Source organism: Rhineura floridana, chromosome 8, assembly GCF_030035675.1.
Source record: "Rhineura floridana isolate rRhiFlo1 chromosome 8, rRhiFlo1.hap2, whole genome shotgun sequence".
Lineage (NCBI taxonomy): Eukaryota > Metazoa > Chordata > Lepidosauria > Squamata > Rhineuridae > Rhineura > Rhineura floridana.
Genome location: NC_084487.1, coordinates 59,381,469 through 59,404,722, shown reverse-complemented (window position 1 = coordinate 59,404,722; position 23,254 = coordinate 59,381,469). Strand labels below are relative to the sequence as shown.

The 23,254-nt window shown below is 41.3% G+C and overlaps 1 protein-coding gene across 6 annotated transcripts in view; it reads right to left on the bottom strand.

The window, feature by feature from the left end:
• Window positions 1-10,204: 10,204 nt before the first annotated feature.
• The window catches only part of ATP2B1 (ATPase plasma membrane Ca2+ transporting 1), a 101,770-nt gene continuing 88,720 nt past the window's right edge, over window positions 10,205-23,254 (bottom strand). For 5 of the 6 annotated variants that reach the window (XM_061639589.1, XM_061639586.1, XM_061639587.1 and 2 more), the window contains 3 exons: window positions 22,618-22,725; window positions 21,708-21,890; window positions 10,205-11,659 (listed from right to left, as the gene is read on the bottom strand). In XM_061639589.1, coding sequence (XP_061495573.1) covers window positions 11,345-11,659; window positions 21,708-21,890; window positions 22,618-22,725 — 606 coding nt within the window. In that variant the 3' untranslated portion in view covers window positions 10,205-11,344. Of the gene's footprint in view, window positions 11,660-21,293; window positions 21,381-21,707; window positions 21,891-22,617; window positions 22,726-23,254 lie in introns of all 6 variants that reach the window. The other variant, XM_061639591.1, reaches the window with a different exon arrangement.

The window sequence follows — 23,254 nt, the reverse complement described above, 5'->3', positions numbered from 1 at the left end:
CAGGAAGAAATTGATCACACACTAAAACAAGATGTGCTGATAATCATGGGGGACTGGAATGCAAAACTGGGAGCAGAGAAGAACTATGAATTATTGGAAAATGGGGCTTAGGAGAAAGAAATGAAACATGAGAAAGGTGTAATAAAATAAATAAATAAATAATTATTGAATTCTGTGAAGCCAATAATTTGTTTCTTGCAAACACATTTTTTGAGCAACCAAAAAGACAACTGTACACATGGACATCACCAAATGGCCCCACTTTTGTTTAACATTTATATAAATACAATAGTTAATTCTTTAGCAGCAATTTCTTCTCATCCCCCAATATTAGCTGAATCACCTAGATTCATATTATTATATGCAGATGATCTAGTCTTAATATCTCAAACTCCTATAGGTCTAAAACGACTACTATCTACTTTAGCGAATTTTTGTGATAAGGAACATCTTATAATCAACTATGATAAAACAAAAGTCATGACCTTTACGAAAAATAACAGACCGCCGATCCATCTCTGGCAGTTAAATGGTCGACTAATGGAACAAGTATCAGCATTTAAGTATTTAGGTATAACATTACAATCATCCAGATCTTGGAAATTACACACAAAAATGATTATCCTAAATGCGATGAGAACATCGAAAACTTTGCTGTCTTTCTATAACAAAGGGGGTCAAATAATACCTGCTGCTATTAAAGTATTTGTGGCAAAAGTAATTCCACAGTTGACATACGGTATGCAAGCTAATACCTGTCAAAATTTTGCATCACTTGAGGCAGTCCAAAATTCCTTTTTAAGGTCAATTTTGTCAGTTTCCCGTTGCATTCCAAATTTTATTATAAGACTGGAATTAGGATTACCTTCAGTAGAATCCCGTATTTGGAGTTATAGAATTATATTTTGGCTGAAACTTTTATTTAATCCGATAGGTCTGGCACCTCACACATTAAGTGATAATTTTCAATCTACTTGGAAGCAAATGATATTAAATAAAATATCGTCATTAGGTTTTTCCATCCAAATAATTTTAAATTGGGGTTATGAGAAGGCCAAAACAATTATCATACAACGGATCAAAGATATTGATTACCAACAGCATTTGATGTTGATAAGGAAACATAGATATAATAAAAAACCTTTGTCTCTGATGCCTTATTTATCAAACCTGACGTTACCCAAATGGCGTAGAGCCTTCACTCTAGCAAGATTTAATATCTTACCATCTGCATTGCTAGAGGGCAAATATAAAAAAAAATCCCTTTAATTGATAGGAAATGCCCATGCGGCATTGACAAAATAGAAACAGTAACACATGTTCTGCTACACTGTCCGTTTTATTGTACCCTTAGAACTAAATTAATTAATCCTATTTTGGACTTAATACCTGGAAAAAGTGACAGTTACTATGTAGATTTTCTATTATCTGATCGTTCTTTTAAAATTACTGAAAAAATTGCTAAATTTTGTGCCTCAGCTATCCAGTGTAGGAAAAATTTGATACCTTGAATGTGATAATATTTTAACTTGGATCTGTTTAAAATAGTTGTTGTTAACTATTTTTATGTTGCAATGTTGATTCGAAATGTTTGGTCAGTGACCGCAATAAACGTATTGTATTGTATAGGAATCAAACTGATTATATAATTGGTAGCAGAAGATGGAGAAGTTCCATACTTTCTGCAAAAACAAGACCAGGAGCAGACTGCGGTACAGATCATGCACTAGTCATATCAAAAATCAGGGTAAAGCTAAAGAAGAACAAAGCAATCATAACGCCAAAATACAATTTAAATAATATCCCAGAAGAACATAAAGATCAAATAAGGAACAGATTTGAGGCTTTAAACTTAGTTGACAGAGAACCAGAAGAACTATGGAGTGAAGTCAGAGACATTATTAGGGAAGAATGCAAAAAGACAATACCTCTTGTTAAAAAGAGAGAAAGACCTCAATCGATGACTGAAGAAACTCTTAAAACAGTTAGAGAAGGAAAGGAAAAGGAAATAGAAACACAGTCAAAACCCTAAATGCAACAATACAGAGACCACTACGTATGGACAAAGAGAACTATTACAATGGTTATTGTATAGAAATAGAAGAAGACAACAAAAAGGGTAGAACAAGAGCCCTATTCCAAAAGATGAAATTAAAGGGAAATTTAAACGAAGAGTAGGGATTTTGAATAATCAACAGAGGAATACACTGACTGTCAGATGAAATAAAAGGAAGATGGAAGCAATACACTGAGGAACTCTATAGAAGAGATGACAGGATGACAGATTCATTCACGGAGGAACTGTATGATGAAGAACCAGAAATATTACAATGTGAGGTGAAAGCTGCTCTTAAAATACTTGGAACAAACAAATCACCAGGAACAGATGGCATACCAATAGAGTTGCACAAGGTACTGAGATTGAATTTGTCCAAATTTTGACAAAAATTTGTCAACAAATATGGAAAATTAAACAATGACCCACAGACTGGAAGCATTCAATATATATCCCAATTCCAAAGAAAGGGGATCCCAGGAAAAGCAATAATTATCAAACTATTGCCTTAACATCCCCATGCAAGTAAGGTAAAGATTCTACAACAAAGGCTCTTAGCATATATGGAGTGAGAAATGCCAGATGTCCAAGCTGGATTTAGAAAGGGAAGAGGCACCAGAGACCATATCACAAACATATAATGGTTAATGGAATGGACCAAGGCATTTCAGAAGAAAATCACCCTGTGCTTTATAGATTACAGCAAAGCCTTTGATTGTGTAGATCATGAAAAACTATGGAATGCTTTAAAAGAAATGGGGGTGCCACAGCATCTGATTGTTCTGATGCACAACCTATACTCTGGACAAGAGGCTACTGTAAGGACAGAATATGGAGAAACCAATTGGTTCCCAATCTGAAAGAGTGTGAGACAGGGGTGTATTTTATCACCCTACTTGTTTAATCTATATGCAGAACATTTCGTACAGAAAGCAGGATTGGACCAAGATAAAGGAGGTGTGAAAATTGGAGGGAGAAATATCAATAATTTAAGATATGCAGACGATACCATACTACTAGCAAAAACCAGTAATGATTTAAAATGAATGCTGATGAAACTTAAAGAGGAAAACACAAGAACAGGACTACAGCTGAACATCAAGACGAATAAAGTAATAACAGAACATTTATGTAACATTACAGTTAACAATGAGGACATTGAACTTGTGAAGGATTATCAATACCTTGACACAGTCATTAACCAAAATGGAGACAATAGTCAAGAAATCAAAAGAACTGGGGAGGGCAGCTATGAGAAAACTAGAAGAAGTCCTCAAAGATGTATCACTGAACACTAAAGTCAGGATCATTCAGACCATGGTATTCCCGATCTCTATGTATGGATGTGACAGTTGGGCAGTGAAAAAAGCAGATAAGAGAAAAATAAATCCATTTGAAATGTGATGTTGGAGGAGAGCTTTGTGCATACCATGGACTGAAAAAAAGACAAATAATTGGGTGTTAGAACAAATTAAACCAGAACTATCACTAGAAGCTAAAATGATGAAACTGTGGTTATTATACTTTGGACACATAATGAGAAGACGTGATTCACTAGAAAAGACAGTAATGCTGGGGAAAACAGAAGAGAGTAGAAAAAGAGGAAGACCAAACAAGAGATGAATTGATTCCATAAAGGAAGCCACAGACCTAAACTTACAAGATCGGAACAGGATGGTTCATGATATATGCTATTGGAAGTCGCTGATTCATAGGATCTCTGTAAGTCATACAGGAATACCCCGCTATACGGACCTTCACTTTAAGGACACTCGAGAGTACGGACATACTTACAGTAGCACCATTCCCCTGTTTACGTACGCTCGCTTCGCAAGAACGGACACTTAAACTTTGGTTGTGGCCTGTTCTTTCGGTGCGTGGGGGGGTGGAGACGCAATCACGCGACCACAGATCAGCTGGGAGACGCGATTGTGATCAGCTGGGAGGCGCAGCAGCGCAGCAGCAGAGGCTTTAGCACGGGGCTTTGAGGCTCCGCGTGGAGGAGAGGTGGCACAGTGGTGGCGCAAGTGAAAAAAGGTAGTGCTTCACTTTAAGTACATTTTCGGTTTATGTACTCGTTCTGGACCCATTGCGTACGTTAATGTGGGGTATTCATGTAATCGACTTGAAGGCACATAACAACAACCTATTAGCTACCGGGCTAAGTTCAAGATTCTAGTTTTCGTTTATAAAGCCCTATACAGCTTAGGACCAGAATATCTGAAAGTCTTATCCCTTATATACCCAGCGGATTACTATGCTCTGCAGGTGAGGGCCTTCTGCAGATACCATCTTATCAGGAGGTCCATTCCGCACAACATAGGAAACGTACCTTTAGTGTAGTGGCACTTATCCTTTGGAATTCCCTCCCCTTAAATATTAGACAGGCGCCAATCCCTGCTATCTATACGGTGCCTACTGAAGACCTTCCTCTTTCAACAAGCCTTTTAAGTAGAAGCCTTATCCCAGTCTGCATCTATGTTGGAATAGCTTTTTAATATGTTTTTAAACCTTTTTTTAAAAGATGCTTTTAAAGCTTTAAAAAATGTTTTTAAATATGTTTTGTTCTGATGTATTTTAAAGTTTGTTTTATGATGTTTTAAAGTGTTTTTAGTGCTTTTGTTTGCCGTCCTGGGCTCCTGCTGGGAGGAAGGGCAGGCTATAAATTGAATAAATAATAAATAAATAATTCTTGTTTAAACATATTTTAAGAAGTGTAAACTTTTAATATACACATTTTTGTATGTAGTTTTGACTAATATACACTTTTTGCAATCCATTTCCTCTAACAATACATTTGGTGTTATTTTCACTAAAGTATATATTTTTATGCACACTTTGCCCTGATATACACATTGTTTGGCTGGAGAACTGCACTCCAAAATTCATAGAATTCAAAAGAATAGTGTTGTTTGTTAGTTTGAAAAATGCAAGTTAGGTAGTTGCTCTTTAAAATGCAAACAAAATAGAATTTCTCCTCTATCTGTAAGTCTATAATGGACTGTTTTGGTATTTTGGTCCTCTTTGGGGTCTTTAAGTGGTTTTTGGGGGGGGGGTTGCACTTCTGGAAGTCTTTGGTTCCCTCCCCCACTGCTGGTAATACCTCTTGTACATTGATGGTGCCATTTCAGCTACAGAAAAGGAAGTGGATTGGACTATGAAAGATCAACTCAAATTGTGTTTCCATTTTTACAAATTTGTAGGGCAGTACAATAGTTCAGAGGGGAGGCCAGGTCACCTGCTCCCCTGGTGCATTCGCTATATCTGCCCAATTTCCCTGCTTTTAAAATTTTGATAGAAATATGTTAGCTTTAGGTATGTTCTTAAACCACAAGGATTGTTTTGCCTATTAGTAAATTTCTCTGCTTTTTAATCCAAAAGGTAAGAAATGAGATCCTGTGCAAGTTTGCTGAGAATAGATTGATCATTTGCATGCTTATTGAGTTCAATGGGATTTACTCCCCTGCAATCATGCTTAGAATAGGTGAAACTGACCACAGAGGAGGAGGAGGGAGGGGCAGAGGAGAAGGAACAGAGGGAAGGAGAGGGAGGGGAGCAGGTAGAAAGAGGAGGGCTGGTTTGATCATTTGCATGCTTATTAAGTTCAATGGGATTTACTCCTGTGCAATTGTACTAAGGATAGGTGAAACTTACTGGGGGGGGTAGGGATGACCGGAGTGGGGAGGGGAAGAGGGGGAGAGGAGGGGGAGGGGAAGAGGGGGAGAGGAGGGGGAGGGGAAGAGGGGGAGAGGAGGGGGAGGGGAAGAGGTGGGAGGAAAAAGGCAGATTTGATAACTTGCATGCTTATTGAGTTCAGTGGGATTTATTCCCGTTCAAACATGCTTAGGATAGGTGCAACTGACCATGATGGAGGAGAAGGAGAAGGGAGGGAGAAGAGGGATAGGGAAGTAGGGCAGGTTTGATCATTTGCATGCTTATTGAGTTCAATGGGATTACACCTGTACGATCAGGCTTACAATAGGTGAAACTGACCTGGGTAGGGATGAAGGAGGAGGGGAGGGGATTGGTGGGGCACTGGGCATAGGAAAAGCCCCTTTCCTTTCCAAAAGGAAAACATTGTGAACAGTATCATTTCGGGGGGGGGGGGTTCCCCACCTTTTTATTCTCCAGCAGACAGATGTAGTCTCCCACCCAAATTTGAACTGAAGCTGTTCCTGGTTGCTTCCACGTTAGACAGTGATTCCACTTTAAACAGTCATGGCTTTCCCCAAAGAATCCTGGGAAGTGTAGTTTGTGAAGGGTGCTGACTAGGGTTGCCAGGCTCAGGGCCTGAGAATGATTCTGTGTCTTTAGAAGAGAAAATTCAGCCAAGTGCAGGTGTTCTTGCAACACTGTAATGGGAAAAACCACAAGGTGAAATTCTCCCTTCCCCCTGCACAACTTTTAAAGATACAGAAGACCTCTTGGAGTCAGAGTCTTTACTTGTCAGAGTAAAGGAGAAGCTCAGTAATAGGATTACAGGTACTCTGTCAACATGGCTGATTTTGATTAATTTCAACAAATTATGAGACCACTGACAGAAAAAGTCCAACAGATGTCTGGATTTGTTTACTCGTGTTTTAGATTTTGAACTGGGTTCTCTGAGTATTTTGTGTATTGCCATGAAAACATAGAGGGTGGTTAAGCAAGCATTTGAGTTCAGGACTAACTTCTTGTAAGATTTTGTTCTGAAAGGAGCTTATGGAAAACAGTAGAATGGCATGGGGGTATTTTTCAATTTAACATGTCGAAATGTGAAAAATCCATGCTGGCTATAGTATACAACCACTCTCGTGGCTGCGTAATTTCATTGATAACAGAATGACAATGCTTGGAACAGATGTTAGGAAAACTGAGGACCAAGTCACCTACATCTTGGGTTATATTTAGTTCTGCTTTTCCCACAAGGTATTAAGACCATGAACTTTCTTTCTGAAGAGAAAGCAAGAAGGGAAATATGACTTAAGTCCATAACATGAGCAGTAGCAGGTATATAAGGATAGTAATTGCATTTTGGGTAAGTAAATCATTGAATTTATCAAGCAGGAGCAGACTGCAGGTTCAGAAGACTGCTAACTGAATTTCACTGCGTTGGGATGTTAGAGGGGGTTCTATTAGGTTTCCCATTGATATATTTAGCACCGATTAATTTAGCCAGTATGCCAACAGGATTTTGGGGGCCCAACTTTAAGTGGATCGGGCCTTCTGCCCCACTCACAAAAGAGGACCCGGATTTACATAACATTTGTGCATGCTTTGCATCAGATGCAAATTTTTGTCAAGTGGAGTGGTGGGCACAAAAACAAATCCATGACAACATGCGTAATAAAATGTCTGGCAGAAGACTGAACAGGTGAAACTTTTTCAGTAATACTAGAAAAAAACTTACCCTGTTGAATTTCTGCCTGCCACAAAGCTATTAAAAGCACAAGAGTCCTGATTTCCCCCAGTGCCAACCCTAAATCATAGCCTAGGCTATAATCCTATACCCACTTACTTGGGAATAAGCCCCATTAAACACAAAGAGATTTACTTTTGAGTTGACATGTATACCATTGTACTATAAGTTAACTATACAGTGAATTTTTAATGAGCACCTGGTTTTTATTTCTTGCACAGTAGGAGACATGCCTAAACCTCTTTGCAAAGTTTTCACATTTTGCCATTTGAATGGGTGGGGATTCTTTAACAGCCACACACACTTATTGTGCGGTAATATTTGCAGAAAATAATTTCTTGGGAGTACCTGATCTGTCACAAACCAACCACAGGAAAGATGCATCCTGCTCGCTGGGTGAAAAAGGAAGGGCAAACTATAGAGATTCTGAGGATTAAAAAGAAAGCCAGAAGCAGGTAAAGTGCACTAAAAGGAAGGAAAAAAAACAGTGGCTCTTTAGGACCCCAGGGATTCCCATTCCCTGGTGTCCAAACAACTCACTTATCACAACTCTAACTTCATTCATTGGCTAAAACACAGAAAGGCAAGAGCAGCCAGGCTGGCTCATCTCACAGAAATCACTTAAGTTTTGGTTTGTAAGCTTTCTTTCTAGGAGCACTAGAGACTTTTTTAAAAATGAAAGCTCAGAGACTGGGGTGCCTGCTGGCTGCAGGCCTGGTACATCAGTAGCCCAGTACCCATCTCTCGGTGCCCTTGAATGTGGCTCCAATATTTAGTCAGCATTCCATAATTTAGGATAAAACTTCCAAAAACAGATGTTCTATACAAGATTCCATATTATCTAAACAATACAGTATTCATCACACACAACTCTAAGAAACAAATGCAAAACAGGTTGCTTATTTAGAATAAAGTTATATATTTCAAATAAAATACTTTCAAATATTTCAGTCCCCATCCAGAGACAGATAAACAGCACATTTATTTATTTAAGTTACACTGAGCAAGCTATGAAAGCCTTACAACCAGAGAAAGCAACGTGGGGCTCATCAGTTGAAAAGCGGCAACGAATGATAACTAACATGTTATGGTATGTTGCTTTCACAGTATTGAACAAGTATTCCTAATTTTAGATTACACTTACAATTGGTAGTAAGACTCAATGTACTGCTGGTCAACAGGATAAAAAAATTTGTACACAAAGTCTACAGTTAGATTTCCTCAAAAAAAGGTCTGAAATGTAGATTTCACAGTAGATATCTGGACATTAGAGTGCAGTACCATTCAGACAAGAAAAAACAGGACTGTGTTCAAATAGTAAGGTGACAAGTACTACACTGAATCTCACATAGCTGGGTTTTGAACAATTAAGTTCCATTTATCTGCATCTGTGGCAAGAACACTCTTCTCCTTGTTCCCAAACTATATTTCCTCTCCAGTTACAAGAAGGAACCTCTGGAATAATTGCCACATAAAAGTACAAATGTAGTGTGACTATAGATTGTGAGCTTCCCGGTTGGGACTATGGGGAACCATCCATGAAAGTTGAATTGAGTTGGTGACAATGGGGTACAACGAGTAAATCTTAAGAAGGGATATATATTATGTACCATAATACTTAAATTTATTTGAAAGTTTGTACTCTTTTGCATTGAGAAACTGCAGCAATGACTCATTCATTTTCTCTCCAGAAGACTACAACTGATTAGTGCAGCCATTTCATTTTTGAGTTGTTTAATTCTGCACACTAAATATATGGTGCATTCTCTCCTACCTTGTTAGACCAGCTTCCCCAGAACTACTCCCCTCCAGCTAAGTCAAATCAACACCTACTGTCAAAGCTAATATATGCCAGGTTCCCTTATGAGAAAGGCACAGCTCTTACAAAAGAGTTTTAAAAATAAATCATTTTGAAGAGTGAAACCAAGTGCCTTCAGCCATAACTCAGGATACACAGGAGTTACTGTCAAGGATCCTGTTTCACTTTCTCACTTGGCAGTACTTTCAGCCAAACAGTTATCTGCATTACTTATTCTTAATCTTTGCTTGGCTCCACTGGCAAAAGAAAGAAATATCCAAGACTTTAGGTAGGAGAAAATGTTTCTGACGCACAAAAGAAATTCCAGAAGGAACAATGAATAGTAACAAAGTGTTGCTTTTAGACAAAAATCCAGTTTTCAGATAATCAAATATATGTTTATTCAGCTTCTTGCTACCTGTTGTATTTTTGGCCCCCAAAATATGCCTCAAAAGGGTAGTCAATAGCTGCCATCCGACTATATTTTGAAGTACTCTGATTTTTTTTAAAGTAGTCACAAGTAACCTTATAAGAGAACACATTTTGCTAACAACGTTCAGACTTTGAGCCTTGAGAAAATTTCCAGCCTGATTTGCAAGTCTCATCTGTTTACACCAATGACAGTAGTGGACAATATTCAATACCATGCCAGTGAACAAAATGGGACTTCCCCAAAATGGGACTTCCCTTCCCCAGCAACCCCTCCCCGTGTCCCCTCAATCTGTTCCAGAGGTTCCTCCAACACTATGGGGCAGATTTTGGAGCCATACAGGGAAAAGAAGAGGACGGTGAAGTTTGAAGTCCAGCTGCATACGCAAAAGTCCAGTGCACAAGTAGGCTGACACCGTTGGATGTCACCCAGTGTATTTTAACTTTAACTGTCAATAACTTCATTCTAAATGAAGCTACCAAAACCAGTTAAAATAATAATTTGTAAAGAAACTGAATCCTGTAAAAAAAGAATTGCTGCATATTTATTTTAACAAAAGGGGCAATTTATTTATATTTTTTTACAAATGAATTTCAAAACAAAAAGAAAACATGAATACTACCTATTCATGACTTTCCAAATGCCAGCAGCCCTCATGCTGTAAGGATACTAAAGATCAGAAAAAATAAACAGCTCCACTCACAGTTCACCAAGACAGCACTAAGCTACTGTGTTTAGACAAAAACAAAAAGGACTAAGGTTCTGATGTATTTTGATTTAATCCATTTTGCCTGAGATAACAAAAGAATTTGTAGCAAGTTCCATCACATCGTCCTGCATTAAACAATCCTCTACTAAATTCAGAACAGAAATTATTCATTAAGTTTCTCAATTTTTAAAATTTTTACAGTTGTTTCAAAACTATTAAGTAGTAAATGTTTAAGAAACTAATTAGGACAGAGGCCGTAACTTCATTAGACCACTACTGCTCAGGGTTGTTGTTGTTGTTTTACAAAGCATTAGTGTTACCTATTTGGCTATTAATAGTAGCAATTTTATCTACAATATTTAACAAGTTAAGTTGCAGGCAAAAATTTAGTACAGTTTCAATAGAAACACCCTTTCCTGAAAATACAGCAGTATTTGATGGACTAATATTTTCTGCATCATTTATAAGGAAGCTTCCCATCTATGAACAGGAACAAAAAAGTATCTACAAACCTTGTAAACAGATCTGTATCATTTATAAACATAAATAATTCAAATTATTAACAGCCAACAGCAGAAATGAAAAATCATCATCAGTTCAGTGATCCAGAGCTCTCTTACCCTTTCCAGACCTCTCCTCAAAAAGGAACAAGACACTAAAGCCCTCCTAAGACATTCTTAAGGGCCATTTTTAAGTACAGTTGATGATCCACAGGGCACTTCAGCCAACTTACTGTTTATCTGTCACAGTTCATTATTATTCCCATCCCCAAAAAGCACCCTCAAGTCTGGCAGAAAGCTTTTTTTAAAAAAATAAATCTACATTCGTACAAGTATTTCTTCTTGTTGAAGTCCAAGACAAGAATACCATCTTGCCCATCACAATGAGTGAAAAGACCCAGTTTCATTTTGTTTCTTTACAATGCAGCTAATGTATTAACATTCGGCTTACAATCAGAGTGATGTTTCCAAACTATGTAGCGGGCTCCCTGGGGATGAAGAGGTAGCAGACTTGTTCAAGTCTGTTGTAAGATGAATTCCACTGTCACTCGCATTGTTATTTTTATTGGGAGAGGGTGGAAGAGGAGTTGAGTTGCGTTTTGTTGGAGCATCATCTTCAGCATCGGTATCATCAATAAGGGGAATATGAGTCTCAGAATCTTCTATTCTAAACTCCGGATGCGTCATAAAATTGTGGATTGAACTTCGTGTCTCAGGTTTTTCTAATCCTTCATATAAGGAACTACGAAATGCATTCACCACTCGGATCTGGAAGTATGAAAATCATAAATGTTAGCCTACAGCATATTTGTTCTAAGGGGAATAAGTTTTTATGAGTTTGAATCCACAGACAGCTAGACATGAGTGAACTGAATTTGTATGTAATACGGTGGAACTTGCAATGAACTGTAAAAAAAAAAGGAAGAGTATTTCAGGAGAGCACTGCCAGGCTATAGTAGGAATAAAAATGTCAAGTGCCCTGTAAAAAATGCAAAGCCCTACAATGCTGAACTGATGCTATACTTATAAATTAATATGGGCTAAGTGACAAAAAGTCAAGCCAATGTGAAAAATCTACTCCAATTTAAATGGGTAAAACATAAATTTGAAACCATAAAGATGGCAGGATTTTACAAGTTACTTTCATGAATGCTGGGAATTATGGTGTCTCCAACTATGAAAAAGCCAAGTGTAAGTAGTATCAAAAGTGCTGACCATTCTTTCTAATATCATGCAAAAAAAAAAAAAAGCTTTACAAATGTAAATATCTGAGTATATACCTCACAGAACACTTGCATAGTAATTTGCATCATAATTGGTAGAATCAAGAAGAAATACAAGGTACAGTATCACCTGGAGGACGCACCTATTTGTTCTCCACACATTATGGAGAGAATTATTTCAACCATAAGATATACATACGCATGCATACATCCAAATTGAAATGACATCACAACATAGGAAACAAGTGATCCATGATTTGATTTATGCAGATGGATTTTAGCCTTCATAAACTCAATAGGGTAATTGTTTTCCAAACACCAACTAAAAAAGGCAGCATGAGAACAGACCTCCGCAATTTTTTTTTGAAGAAGCACATTCTGTTCTACATACTATACGTTGTACATCTCACTTTGTCAAATGAAGTTTAATATTGTTAACAGCTATTTACTTAATGCATCTTTTAAATCATAATTCCATGTTGACATTTCAGATCAGAACTTTTCTATTTTGAAAATACACCATCTGATCTTATTCCAAACAGTACTTTTGCAGAACTGAGAATATGTGATATAAAATGGACCATTGATCTCACCTGAAGGGTGATTTTCATAGGAGGACTGACATCATGCGGGTAATAGCTCCACCTATCGTCCGAAGGCAAGAATGTTTTTGAAGTCAAGACTAGGGGCATCAGGCCCCTCCCACTCTCCAGTTCATTCGCAGCGAGTCCCAAAAAGAGATATCTAAAAATGCAGGAAAAAAGGCCAACGGGCCTACCAGCAAAGACATAACACAATAGCAATATCCATAATAGTATGACTCTAACTTAGCGATATAACATTAATAGTAGTCTTGACTTACGAGTAAATGTAAATATAATAGCGTAACAGGAATATTTAACAACCCCAGAAAAATATCTAGACATCCTCCAACTGGGAGGGTCATGATGTCAGTCCTCCTATGAAAATCACCCTCCAGGTGAGACCAATGGTCCATTTTCCATAGGAGGACTGCCATCATGCGGGATGTACCAAAGCAGCCCATAACAGGGAGGGACCACCCACATTCTAATCATCATTAAAAACTTGTAACACTCGTCTGCCAAAAGAAGCATTGGCAGAAGCATAATGATCTATTTTATAATGCCTTATAAACGAGTGTGGGGTAGACCAAACAGCAGCTCTGCAGATGTCAGCTACAGGAGCGTTGATAGCAAAAGCAGCCGTAGTGGCCGCTGACCTAGTGGAATGAGCTGTTATACTAGCCGGAACTGGAAGCTTAAGAGACTCATAAGCTAAGGCAATACATGCACACAACCAGAGGGATAAGGTGGAATTAGCTACTTTATGCCCCATAGAACGTGGATTAAAGGATACAAATAAAGACTCAGATCATCGTATATCCTGGGTCCTAGACAGGTAGGTCTTGAGGGCCCTCCGAACATCCAAGGAATGCCAAGCCTTCTCGAGAGGATGAGTCGGATTCGGACAAAAGGAAGGCAAAACAATGTCCTGGTTGCAATGGAAAACTGAATCGACCTTGGGACGGAAGGAAGGATCAGTCCTCAATACAACAGAGTCTTTGTGGAAGACACAGAGATGGCGGGCAGAAGACAATGCGCCCAGTTCCGAAACTCTTCTCGCAGAAGTGATCGCGACCAGGAACAAGACCTTGAATGACAACAGACGTAAAGGCACAGTCCGAAGAGGTTTGAACGGAGGCTGTTGTAAAGCCTGCAGGACCTTCGACAAACTCCATGAGGGAAAGCGGTGAACTACAGCTGGTGAGTGTAGAGCAGTTCCCCCCAGAAAACGTTCGATGAACGGGTGCGAAGCAATAGCAGCACCAGTGGAGGACACTGAGAGGATGGACGACAGAGTGGACGCATGTCGATGTAAGGTGTTGGGTCTAAGTCCCATCATAAGGCCCCTATGAAGGAATTGCAGCACCTGTTGTATAGTGGGTTTGGAAGGATCAAGGTGTTGGGACTGACACCACCTGGAGAATACCACCCAAGTATGTTGATATATGCAAGTGGTAGACGGTCTTCTCGAGGCCAAGATAATGTCAATAACAGCGTCAGACAGGCCTGCCAATCTCAAATGTCCCCGTTCAAAAGCCACGCTGTTAGGTTGAGTCAATTGGGGTCCTGATGCCATACAGGGCCCTGGGATAGGAGGTCTGGCCTGACTGGAAGTGGCCAAGGATCCGTCACCGACACTGCAAGGAGATCCGAGAACCACGGTCGACGGGGCCAATATGGTGCTATCAGAACCAGCTGTGACCTCTCGCGTCGCACCTTCCTCAAGGTTCTGGCTAACAGTGGTATTGGAGGGAAGGCGTACAAGAGGCCATCTGGCCACGGTAGTGACAGAGTATCCACCGCTTCCGCTGCCGTGTCCAGGTACCGTGCAAAGTACCTGGGTAGCTGGCAATTGCAACTGGAGGCGAACAGGTCGACTGAGAAGACGCCGAAGTGACGCTGGAGAACATGGAAAACAGTTGGATGAAGTTTCCATTTTCCTGGGAAGACTTGTTGTCTGCTGAGCCAGTCTGCTGTCACATTCCAAATTCCCCTGAGATGTTCTGCTTTCAAAGATTGTAGATTTTGTTCTGCCCAGTCGAAGATGAGGTGAGCTAGGTTCTGCAGGGAACGGGATCTCGTTCCTCCCTGTCTGTTTAAATGTGATTTGGCACGTGTTGTCCGTTCGAATGAGAACATGGTCCAAGGGGAACAGAGACTGAAAATGGAGCAGAGCAAAGTGGACAGCCTTTAACTCCAGCCAATTGATGCTCTGAGTCTGCTCTGCTGCAGTCCAAACCCCTTGAACGAACTGGGAGTTGCAGTGGGCTCCCCAGCCGAGGAGACTGGCATCTGTGGTGATGACAGTCCTGTGGGGTTCTTTGAACGGAGTGCCCTGGGTGAGGTGTTGAACCCTCGTCCACCAGCGAAATGACAGGCGCAGTGCTGAGCTCGGAGATCACTCAATGATTTGAGTTGGCGATGTCCTGTTGAAATGGCAGCAAAGCCCACTGAAACTGGCGAGTATGTGCGCGAGCCCATGGCACAATATGGATGGTGGACACCAACATTCCGAGAGCTCTGGCGAGAAGCATGACATCTGCGGTCGCTTGGCGCATCAGAGATATTGCGATGTCTGTGACAGCAGTTATGCGGTCTGAGGACAGGAACACCATCGCCTGCTTGGTGTCTAACATCACCCCTAGATGTAGTAGGCGTTGGGTTGGTTGTAGATGGCTTTTGTCGAAGTTGACCAACCAGCTGTAGGTCTGCAATACATGAAGCGTGAGCTTTATATGTTGATGAGCCCGCTCCCTCGAACTTGCCCGTATTAAAAGATCGTCCAAATAGGGGTAGATGTGCACCCCTTGAAGCCGGAGGTAAGCCACTAGTATGAGTAGCACCTTGGTAAAGACTCTCGGGGCAGATGAGAGTCCAAACGGCATCGCTCAATATTGAAAATGCTGAGGGCTGAAAGCAAACCACAGGAATTTTCTGTGGGCTATGGAAATAGGCACATGGAGATAAGCTTCCTTTAGGTCGATAGAGGCCAGGAAGTCTCCCTCTTGAAGGCTTTCTGTGATGGAGTGGAGGAATTCCATTTTGAATCTGCGATACTTTACGAAACGGTTAATGAACTTGAGGTCCAATACCGCCCTCCATGCAAGATCTCATTTGGGCACAGCAAATAGGAGGGAGTACACCCCTTCCGACCTCTCTGTTGTAGGGACTGGCTCTATCGCCGCTATGTCCAAGAGGTGATATATGGCTGTCTGCATGATGCAGTGCCTGGCTGGTGCCCTGGGACAAGGGGAGGGATGAAACTTGTCTGGAGGTGTTGCCCAAAACTCAATTGCATAGCCATAACAAAAAAGCTCTCTGATCCAGGCGACCTGAGTCAGACGCAGCCAATGATCTCCGAACAGGAGCAGTCTACCCCCAACCGGTATCGCGTCAGTACTGTTTGTGCTGGTGAGACCCTCCCTTATATGAGGACGTTGAGGTACCTCTGTGCCCTTGGTACTGACCTCTGCCCAGGAAACGTCTGTTCCAGGTTCCCCTGAAGGGGTGGGAATCATAATTTCGGAATTCGCGGTCTCGTCCTCCGGGCCGCGTTCCACGAAAGGGCTGGGTCATGCGGTATGGGGTGAAACGCCTGAAAGGCCTGTGATCAACATTTTTAACAGTAGCCAGAACAGGCTTGCGAGCATCCTTGGGATCAACAAGCACTGCCTTCAGGGCTTCCTCGCCGAACAGTAAGGAGCCGGAATAAGGTGCCCTGGACAAGTTGACTCTGGCTGTAGAGTCCGCTTGCCAGTGACGAAGCCAAAGGGTCCTCCGAGCGACTACCTGGGCTGCCATAGCTCTTGCTCCCAACTGATTAGCATCCAGAGTGGCATCAGCCACAAACGCCGCCGTCTTACGCAATTTCACCAGTGACCTCTGCAGAGAGACTGGATCAGGACTAGGTTCATCTAAGAGGTCATCTAACCACATCATCGCTGCTCTGGAAAAGATGGAAGCTGATGCAGAAGCTCACATGGAGAAAGCGGTGGCCTCGTGGTTTCTGTGTAAGGCAAAGTCCAGTCTCCGCTCAGTGGCGTCCTTTAGATGCGATTCTCCTTCCCTCGGCAAAAGGGATTTAGAGACTAGACTGGAGATCGGCTCGTCTATGCTGGGAACGGCCAGTTTGCTGGTAAAGTCCGGAGCCAGGGAATAAAGTCTGTCCGCAAGGGCGGAGAAGCGGTGGGTTTGTAAAGGATGAGACCATTCGTCCTTGGCCAGTTTATCAATTGGATCTGGCACAGGCAGGTAGTGCTCTGTTGGTGCGGGGGATTTCAAGACCCTGGCCTCTTTAATTGCAGGAGCGGTAGCTGCTGGTTGTGTAGCTTGGAGACCAAGGGTGTTCAGTACTCTGCGGGCAAGAGGCTGATAATCTGAGGCATCAAACAGGCGATAAGATGTATCCTCCTCATGGTCAGAGTGATCGCTCCATTCGTCTCCTGCAGCCTGCACAGCAAAAGGTGACTCCTCCCCGCAAGAAACATTGTCCCTAAACCTGCCTCTGGCAATGTCAAAAGGATTTGGGGAGCATGAAGGATTCGCCTCATTGCATCCATAGTGATCCATACTATGCTGCGGTATGGCAGGGACTTGTAGTGGTGACTGTGTTTGAGCGAAAAATGACAGCATGCCTTGTAGTTGAGACAGGAACTCATGAGACAGCTGCAGTCCCGGTGACGTAGATGGCTGCGCTTGTAGAGACGGCCCAGCAGGCTGTGACGATGGGTAAGCCGTAGATGGTAATGTGGAAGGAGGCTGGCTGAAGGTTGGTTGGTCAGGGAACCCAGCAAAGTCCTCCTCCTCTGAGGAAGCAGTGGGGGAGTGGAACAGAGTCGTTAACTGCTCCTGGGCCGCTCCATCGGAGACCGGAGGAGAGGCATAGCGTGGGCGCTTAGGTTTGCTGTGGCTGGAAAGATGTTTGGTTTTGGCGACTGCTTTCACATGCTTTTGATTGGCCGCCTTAGATAGTTTCGGGTTGGCTGTGTGAGTCGTCGCTGGCTGTTCCGCCATCTTATATTTTCTATGGGTTTCAGTATACGGCCACGGGTGGGGCAGAATATACAGACCCGAACAGGCTCAGTACACGGCACACGAATGGGGCAGAATGCACTGGCAGATGGCTAAGTACCGGCCACGGATGGGGCAGAATGTACAGGGTTAACGACGTAGGTACATGGCCTCAGATGGAGCAGAATGTATGGTATCAACAGCCTTGGAACATGGCCACGATGGGGCAGAATGTATAGATCAGACAGTTCTGGTACACGGCCATGGATGGGGCAGAATGTACAGTCCAAACTGCTTTGCATAATATCAAGCGTGTGTCCAGTATCAACAGCTTTAGTACACAGCCACGAATGGGGCAGAAGGTACAGTTCAGGCAGCGTGGTCAAATAGCTGTAGATGAAATAGAACTATAGGAGTCTATGCAGCACGCGTACAAGGAGCCCTTGCAAGCAGAACCCCCCGTTGTTTAGTACTGACTAAGCTAAACAGAAAGGGCGGGAAAAAAGGAGACAAACAAAATGGCGCCCACAAAAAGAGCGGGAAAAATACAGTTAAAATGGCGGAATATGAAGAAGGAGCAATGGCGGACACTGAGGCGCGCCAGAGAACTCAAAGGGGCTGCCGAGCGCAGTCACAAATGTGTACTACAGCTGGCAGGCCGAGAGACGCAACCGCGGCTAAAAAACTAGATAGGGTAGACTGTGGCAAAAAAGCAGTCAGTTAAATCCCCGTAGCCGTTAAGGCAATAACAGGGGAAAGAGAAGGCCGCAGCCGCGGACCCCAGGAGACCGTAGCGGCGAGATAGTTAAAGCTGCAAAACGAGTCGAGGGACGCAGAGCAGTCCCGGTAATAAAACTGCTCAGAGGGCAGGAGAGCCGCAGCCGCAGGCTCCCGGAGGGGAAAATAGAAAGAGCCGCCTCCAAACAACGCCGCTAAACGGGTAGGGACAAGGGCCGCAGCAGGAGGCTCCTGGAGGGGAGGTTTGAAAAAGCGTCTCAGAAAAACAACCGCAGCCGTATCGGGGAGGGCGGCAGGCACAGGAGCCGCAGCAGCGGTCTCCTGAAATAAATGAGAAGCCGTGAAGGCACGAGAAAAAACGGTGGAGCAGATCAGGAAGCTGCAGCCGCAAGCTCCTGAGTTAAAAACTGCGCCCGCCGCCACAGAGGAGAGAACCGCAGCCGCGGTCTCTCTAAATCGCTGTTGGGCAACTTACAGGGGGAAAAAACCCCACGGGAAGGTAGACCCCTCCAAAGAGATTCCCCAGGGATAACAATGAGTTAAACAAGACAAGACAGAGAAGGGAAGATACAGTACTAACACACAAATCTCCCACCCTGTCACACAAAAGGCAGAAAAGGCAAAAAAAAAAAAAACTTATCCTATGAGCTACGCTATCAATGATTTCAAACTTGTTCAGTACGAAGGCAAGAATGAACTGGAGAGTGGGAGGGGCCTGACGCCCCTAGTCTTGACTTCAAAAACATTCTTGCCTTCGGACGATAGGTGGAGCTAATACCCGCAGTGATGGGATACCTCCTATGGAAAATTAATAGTGCAACCACTTGTACTGCATTTTAACTTTGACACTTATGAAAACATCCTTACTACTAGTGGAATGCCAGAACATGCCAGAATTCTTTAGTCAGAATACATGTGGAACCAAGAGACCCGAATCTTGAAAAATATGCACTTCTTAATTCATAACAACTTCAATTTAATAGGATTTAATAGTTCTGTGCTATCACCCTCCTTAATTAAAGAGTCAGTTAAATGTCAGACAACTTGTGCAAAACATTTACATGATCTACTCATGGGACCAGTTTGTTTCAGGAGAGCTGTGTAACCCTCTTCTATAACTACTCTTTTTCTAATATTATGATACACCCTTGAAGTCACACTAAAGTTTTGCATTTCTAACAGCACAAGGTTTTCTTTGCTGTCAGAAAAAGAACTAAATTCAAGAAAAATATTGAGCTAATGCATCAGACTAATAGACAGAAGTCAATCGTGGGCCATTTTAAAATACCTGTGTTGGAAAGAGGCATTACCTGTACATCTGCATTAGTATACATGTAGGAATAAGTAATATGTGGAGACCAAGAGATCACCAAATTGATTTAGAATGGTATACTGGGAAATACAAGGCATCACATCATGCACACTAAGAAGACTGTCGCCAAACTATCAACAGGAAGCAACAGAGAAACAATTGTTTATCCCTACACTTTCAGTAATCTATATAATTTATGGACACCACAGATAAAAATACTCATGAAATTTGCAATACGTATTTTAGAAATAGTTGATGTTAGCTAAATATCTGATGTACTGTGTTTTCTAGAATTTTGATGTTTGTAGTTTGAAATATACTGAACAACAAGCAGACAAAACTGTAAGACTGGGATCCAAAAACAAATCCCACAACATTAAGAAAATACTTGTAGACAAAGGCAACTTTCTGTTAGTACAAGTGCTTGCAAACAGGACTGCTAGTTCTTTCCATTGCTATGTTTATTAACCCTTTTTCATGAAACTCACATTCTTCATGAGAAGTAGTATTTCTACGAACGTTTCTGAGATCAAAGCCAGTGCAGTCAGGCACCTTCCCTATTTAGCAACAACTTTGAATTTCAAGTATTTTTCCAAATTGACTTGAGACAGACTTGAGATATTTCAACCCAAGTTATAGCCCTAATTTATGTATTACCAATATTAAAGTATTGCCAGTTCCAGAGGGAGGTTAGCACATAAAATGTGGGTGAAAAAATGCACTAGAAATAAAGTAACCAAATGGAGGTTTGCATACAATTGGCAAGATAATCTAGAAAGAAATGCATCAAATTGTCTGAAATAAGTGTATCTGGCTGCAAAACCATATAGAATTAACTAAGTATTTAGTTTGTCTCAGTAAGTAACTCAACTCCTGCAGCTTTGTAGGAAACCCCATGTAAAAAACTTTGTAATTTAATCTCACAAAAGGACGCATCCTCAAAATTTTAAGTCTGAGTTATGCCCAACTGATGGATTTTTAAAGTTGGATTTGCAAATTGAAGCTGTTATTTTATTATAGCCAAATTATAAGCTGCAATTTGTAACTAGCTATTTCCCATTAGCAAGCATCTGAAAATTACCTACTTATGTTGAACCTGCTTTAAACATTTAACAGAATTGTATTGTATATCTTCTTGCAAACAGTTATTCTGGAAGGCATATACTCAAATATTTATAACAGTTTCCTGATGATTATTATTATTTAAAGATGTCCCCTCTGCAAGAATCAAGGCACAATATGTGCAGGCTCAACTTTCAACATAAATCATAGTTGCAACTGTTCCACCTGTGTTGTAGCCCTCTAAGAAAAAAAGGTTTTGAGGACTCCATTTTGTGAGAAAAAGTATGAAAAGCCTTAATGATGAATTTAAGGACTGAAGGAGAGAATGAAACGTTAGGTGTGTGAATTAGGAAATGTTAATTTCATGCACTTAGGAACACACACTCACACCCCACAGTAGTAGAAGCAGTAGAAGCAGTAGTAGTAGTAGTAGAGGAAAATACTACATGTGTAGGGGTAGAAATATTTGTTACATCATGATGCTGGCTGGCGATGGAAGGTTGCCGCCTTAGAGCCCCCTGAATAGAAGTTCCACTCTGGAAAGCATTCACTACATCCATCTGTAAGGAATCAGAGATTGTGACAGCTTGCTCAGCAAGAGAGAGAGAGAACAAGAGAAAGAACAAGAGAAAGGAGCATCCCATCTACGAAACACATAGAAAATAAAGAAAAAGGCACTTTTTATAGAGCAGGTAAAGAAGCAAGAAGAGCATTTGGAGATGAAGTAAAGAAGGAATTTGAGGGATTAAAGAACCATCCATTTGACCTTGTAGCAAAGAGTTCACTCACACAGTTTATGACTACCACCCAAACCAATTCCAAGAATAATGGGAAAGTTTATAATCCCTTCAACCCTCACTATCTCCTACCTTTTTCCAAGACCATACCTGAGTTTGTATCCTGTTTAGGCCCCTAAACCACAAGATCTGACCACGCCGTAGTTCTCTTTCAGCGTGATCAATCTCTTCTACATCTTCTGCCAACTCTTCTTCTGGAATCTCTTCCTTCTGGGTTCCATGGCCAGCTTCTTTAAGGAATTTCAGATGGCTGGTTGGAACTGTTGATATCAACTATAATCATAGGAAAGAATTTAACAAATTTATAAAAGCTAAGTATTACACAAGCTGCATTTAGAAATTCAAAGAATACAAAACTACTGAGATTTCCCAGCCACTGCCCACATTTACTTTTAACCTTTTTTTCCCCCCGAACAAACTAGAACAGTTGGTGACTAACGGGCTGGGAATTGAGAGGTTACACCAAATAGCAGGCAGCCAGTATAGCAGCAAAACACTGGCAGACATTTGGATGCAACAGAAGCATCTTAGTAACTGCTGTCAGTTTCTATAAAGAGACTGCGGGTTGTATTTAAAGGTGTCACTCAGCTGACAGCATGGCTTCTGTCAGCAGAATGGAGAGGGAAGAAATTTTCAGTGATTCCCCCTTCTTCTGCAGTGCCCTACTGCCCTCCCCCCAAAAAACATATGCTCTGGAGAACTTCCCAACCCTCTGGAGCAGGTTTAGAGGGTGTGGGGAGCTGCAGGGAGGAGGGAAAATTGCTAAGAACATGTCTCACTCCCCATTCAACTGACAGAAGCCTTTCCATCAGAGAACAACATAGTCAACAAATGCTTCCTTTCTCAAAGTGCCTGTAAAAAGTGGAATGGAGCACATTGCTTGCCATGGAAAAGTCATATTCCTGTAGTAGGAGTGCAGAATATACAAGTACACACACACTTTTGGAACACAAGCATTGAAAACTCCAGCAAGTTACCTGCATAAAAAGTTGCTTCTTACCTGGCCCCAAAGAAGTGTGCCCATTCCTAGAAAAACTGTCCAGAGCCATTGTTCCACTGTGAGCTCTGAACAACTGAAAGGCTTTCCTCCAAACTGCACAATAACTATCTGTTAAGAAAAATCATGAATAGTATCACTCTTTTGTAAATCTAGTACTGGACAACTAAATTGCCTATTACTCAAGTAGTACAATAAGAAGTGTCAGTAAAGAAATTCTTTAACTATATACTAGCACTAAAAACCTTAAACCTTCCCTTTCCCAAAATAGTTTAAAGGGTTCTTTTTTTGAAGGCAACATGGAAATTTCTGACTCTGGAGTAGGGATTCCAAAGCACCCTTGTTCACAGTTGATTTGTAGAAACCAGTGCTGGTTAAACTGCATCAAATATTTCACCCACCTATTCAGAACATAAGGTTCTTAGCTATTATTCTATCAGATATTTTAGAGCCCTGCAGAAGCTTGCTTTTGTCAATGATCCAGGCTAGTGTTTGTCCCCCACACTGGCATCTAAAACGCATTTGTTGAAGCTTTTAGGAAACAGAGATTGGGTTGATATTTTCATCTCTGCTTCCTGGAATGTATTGTTTTATTATAGTTTTTATATGTGTTTTGTTTCAATGTTTTATATTATGATGT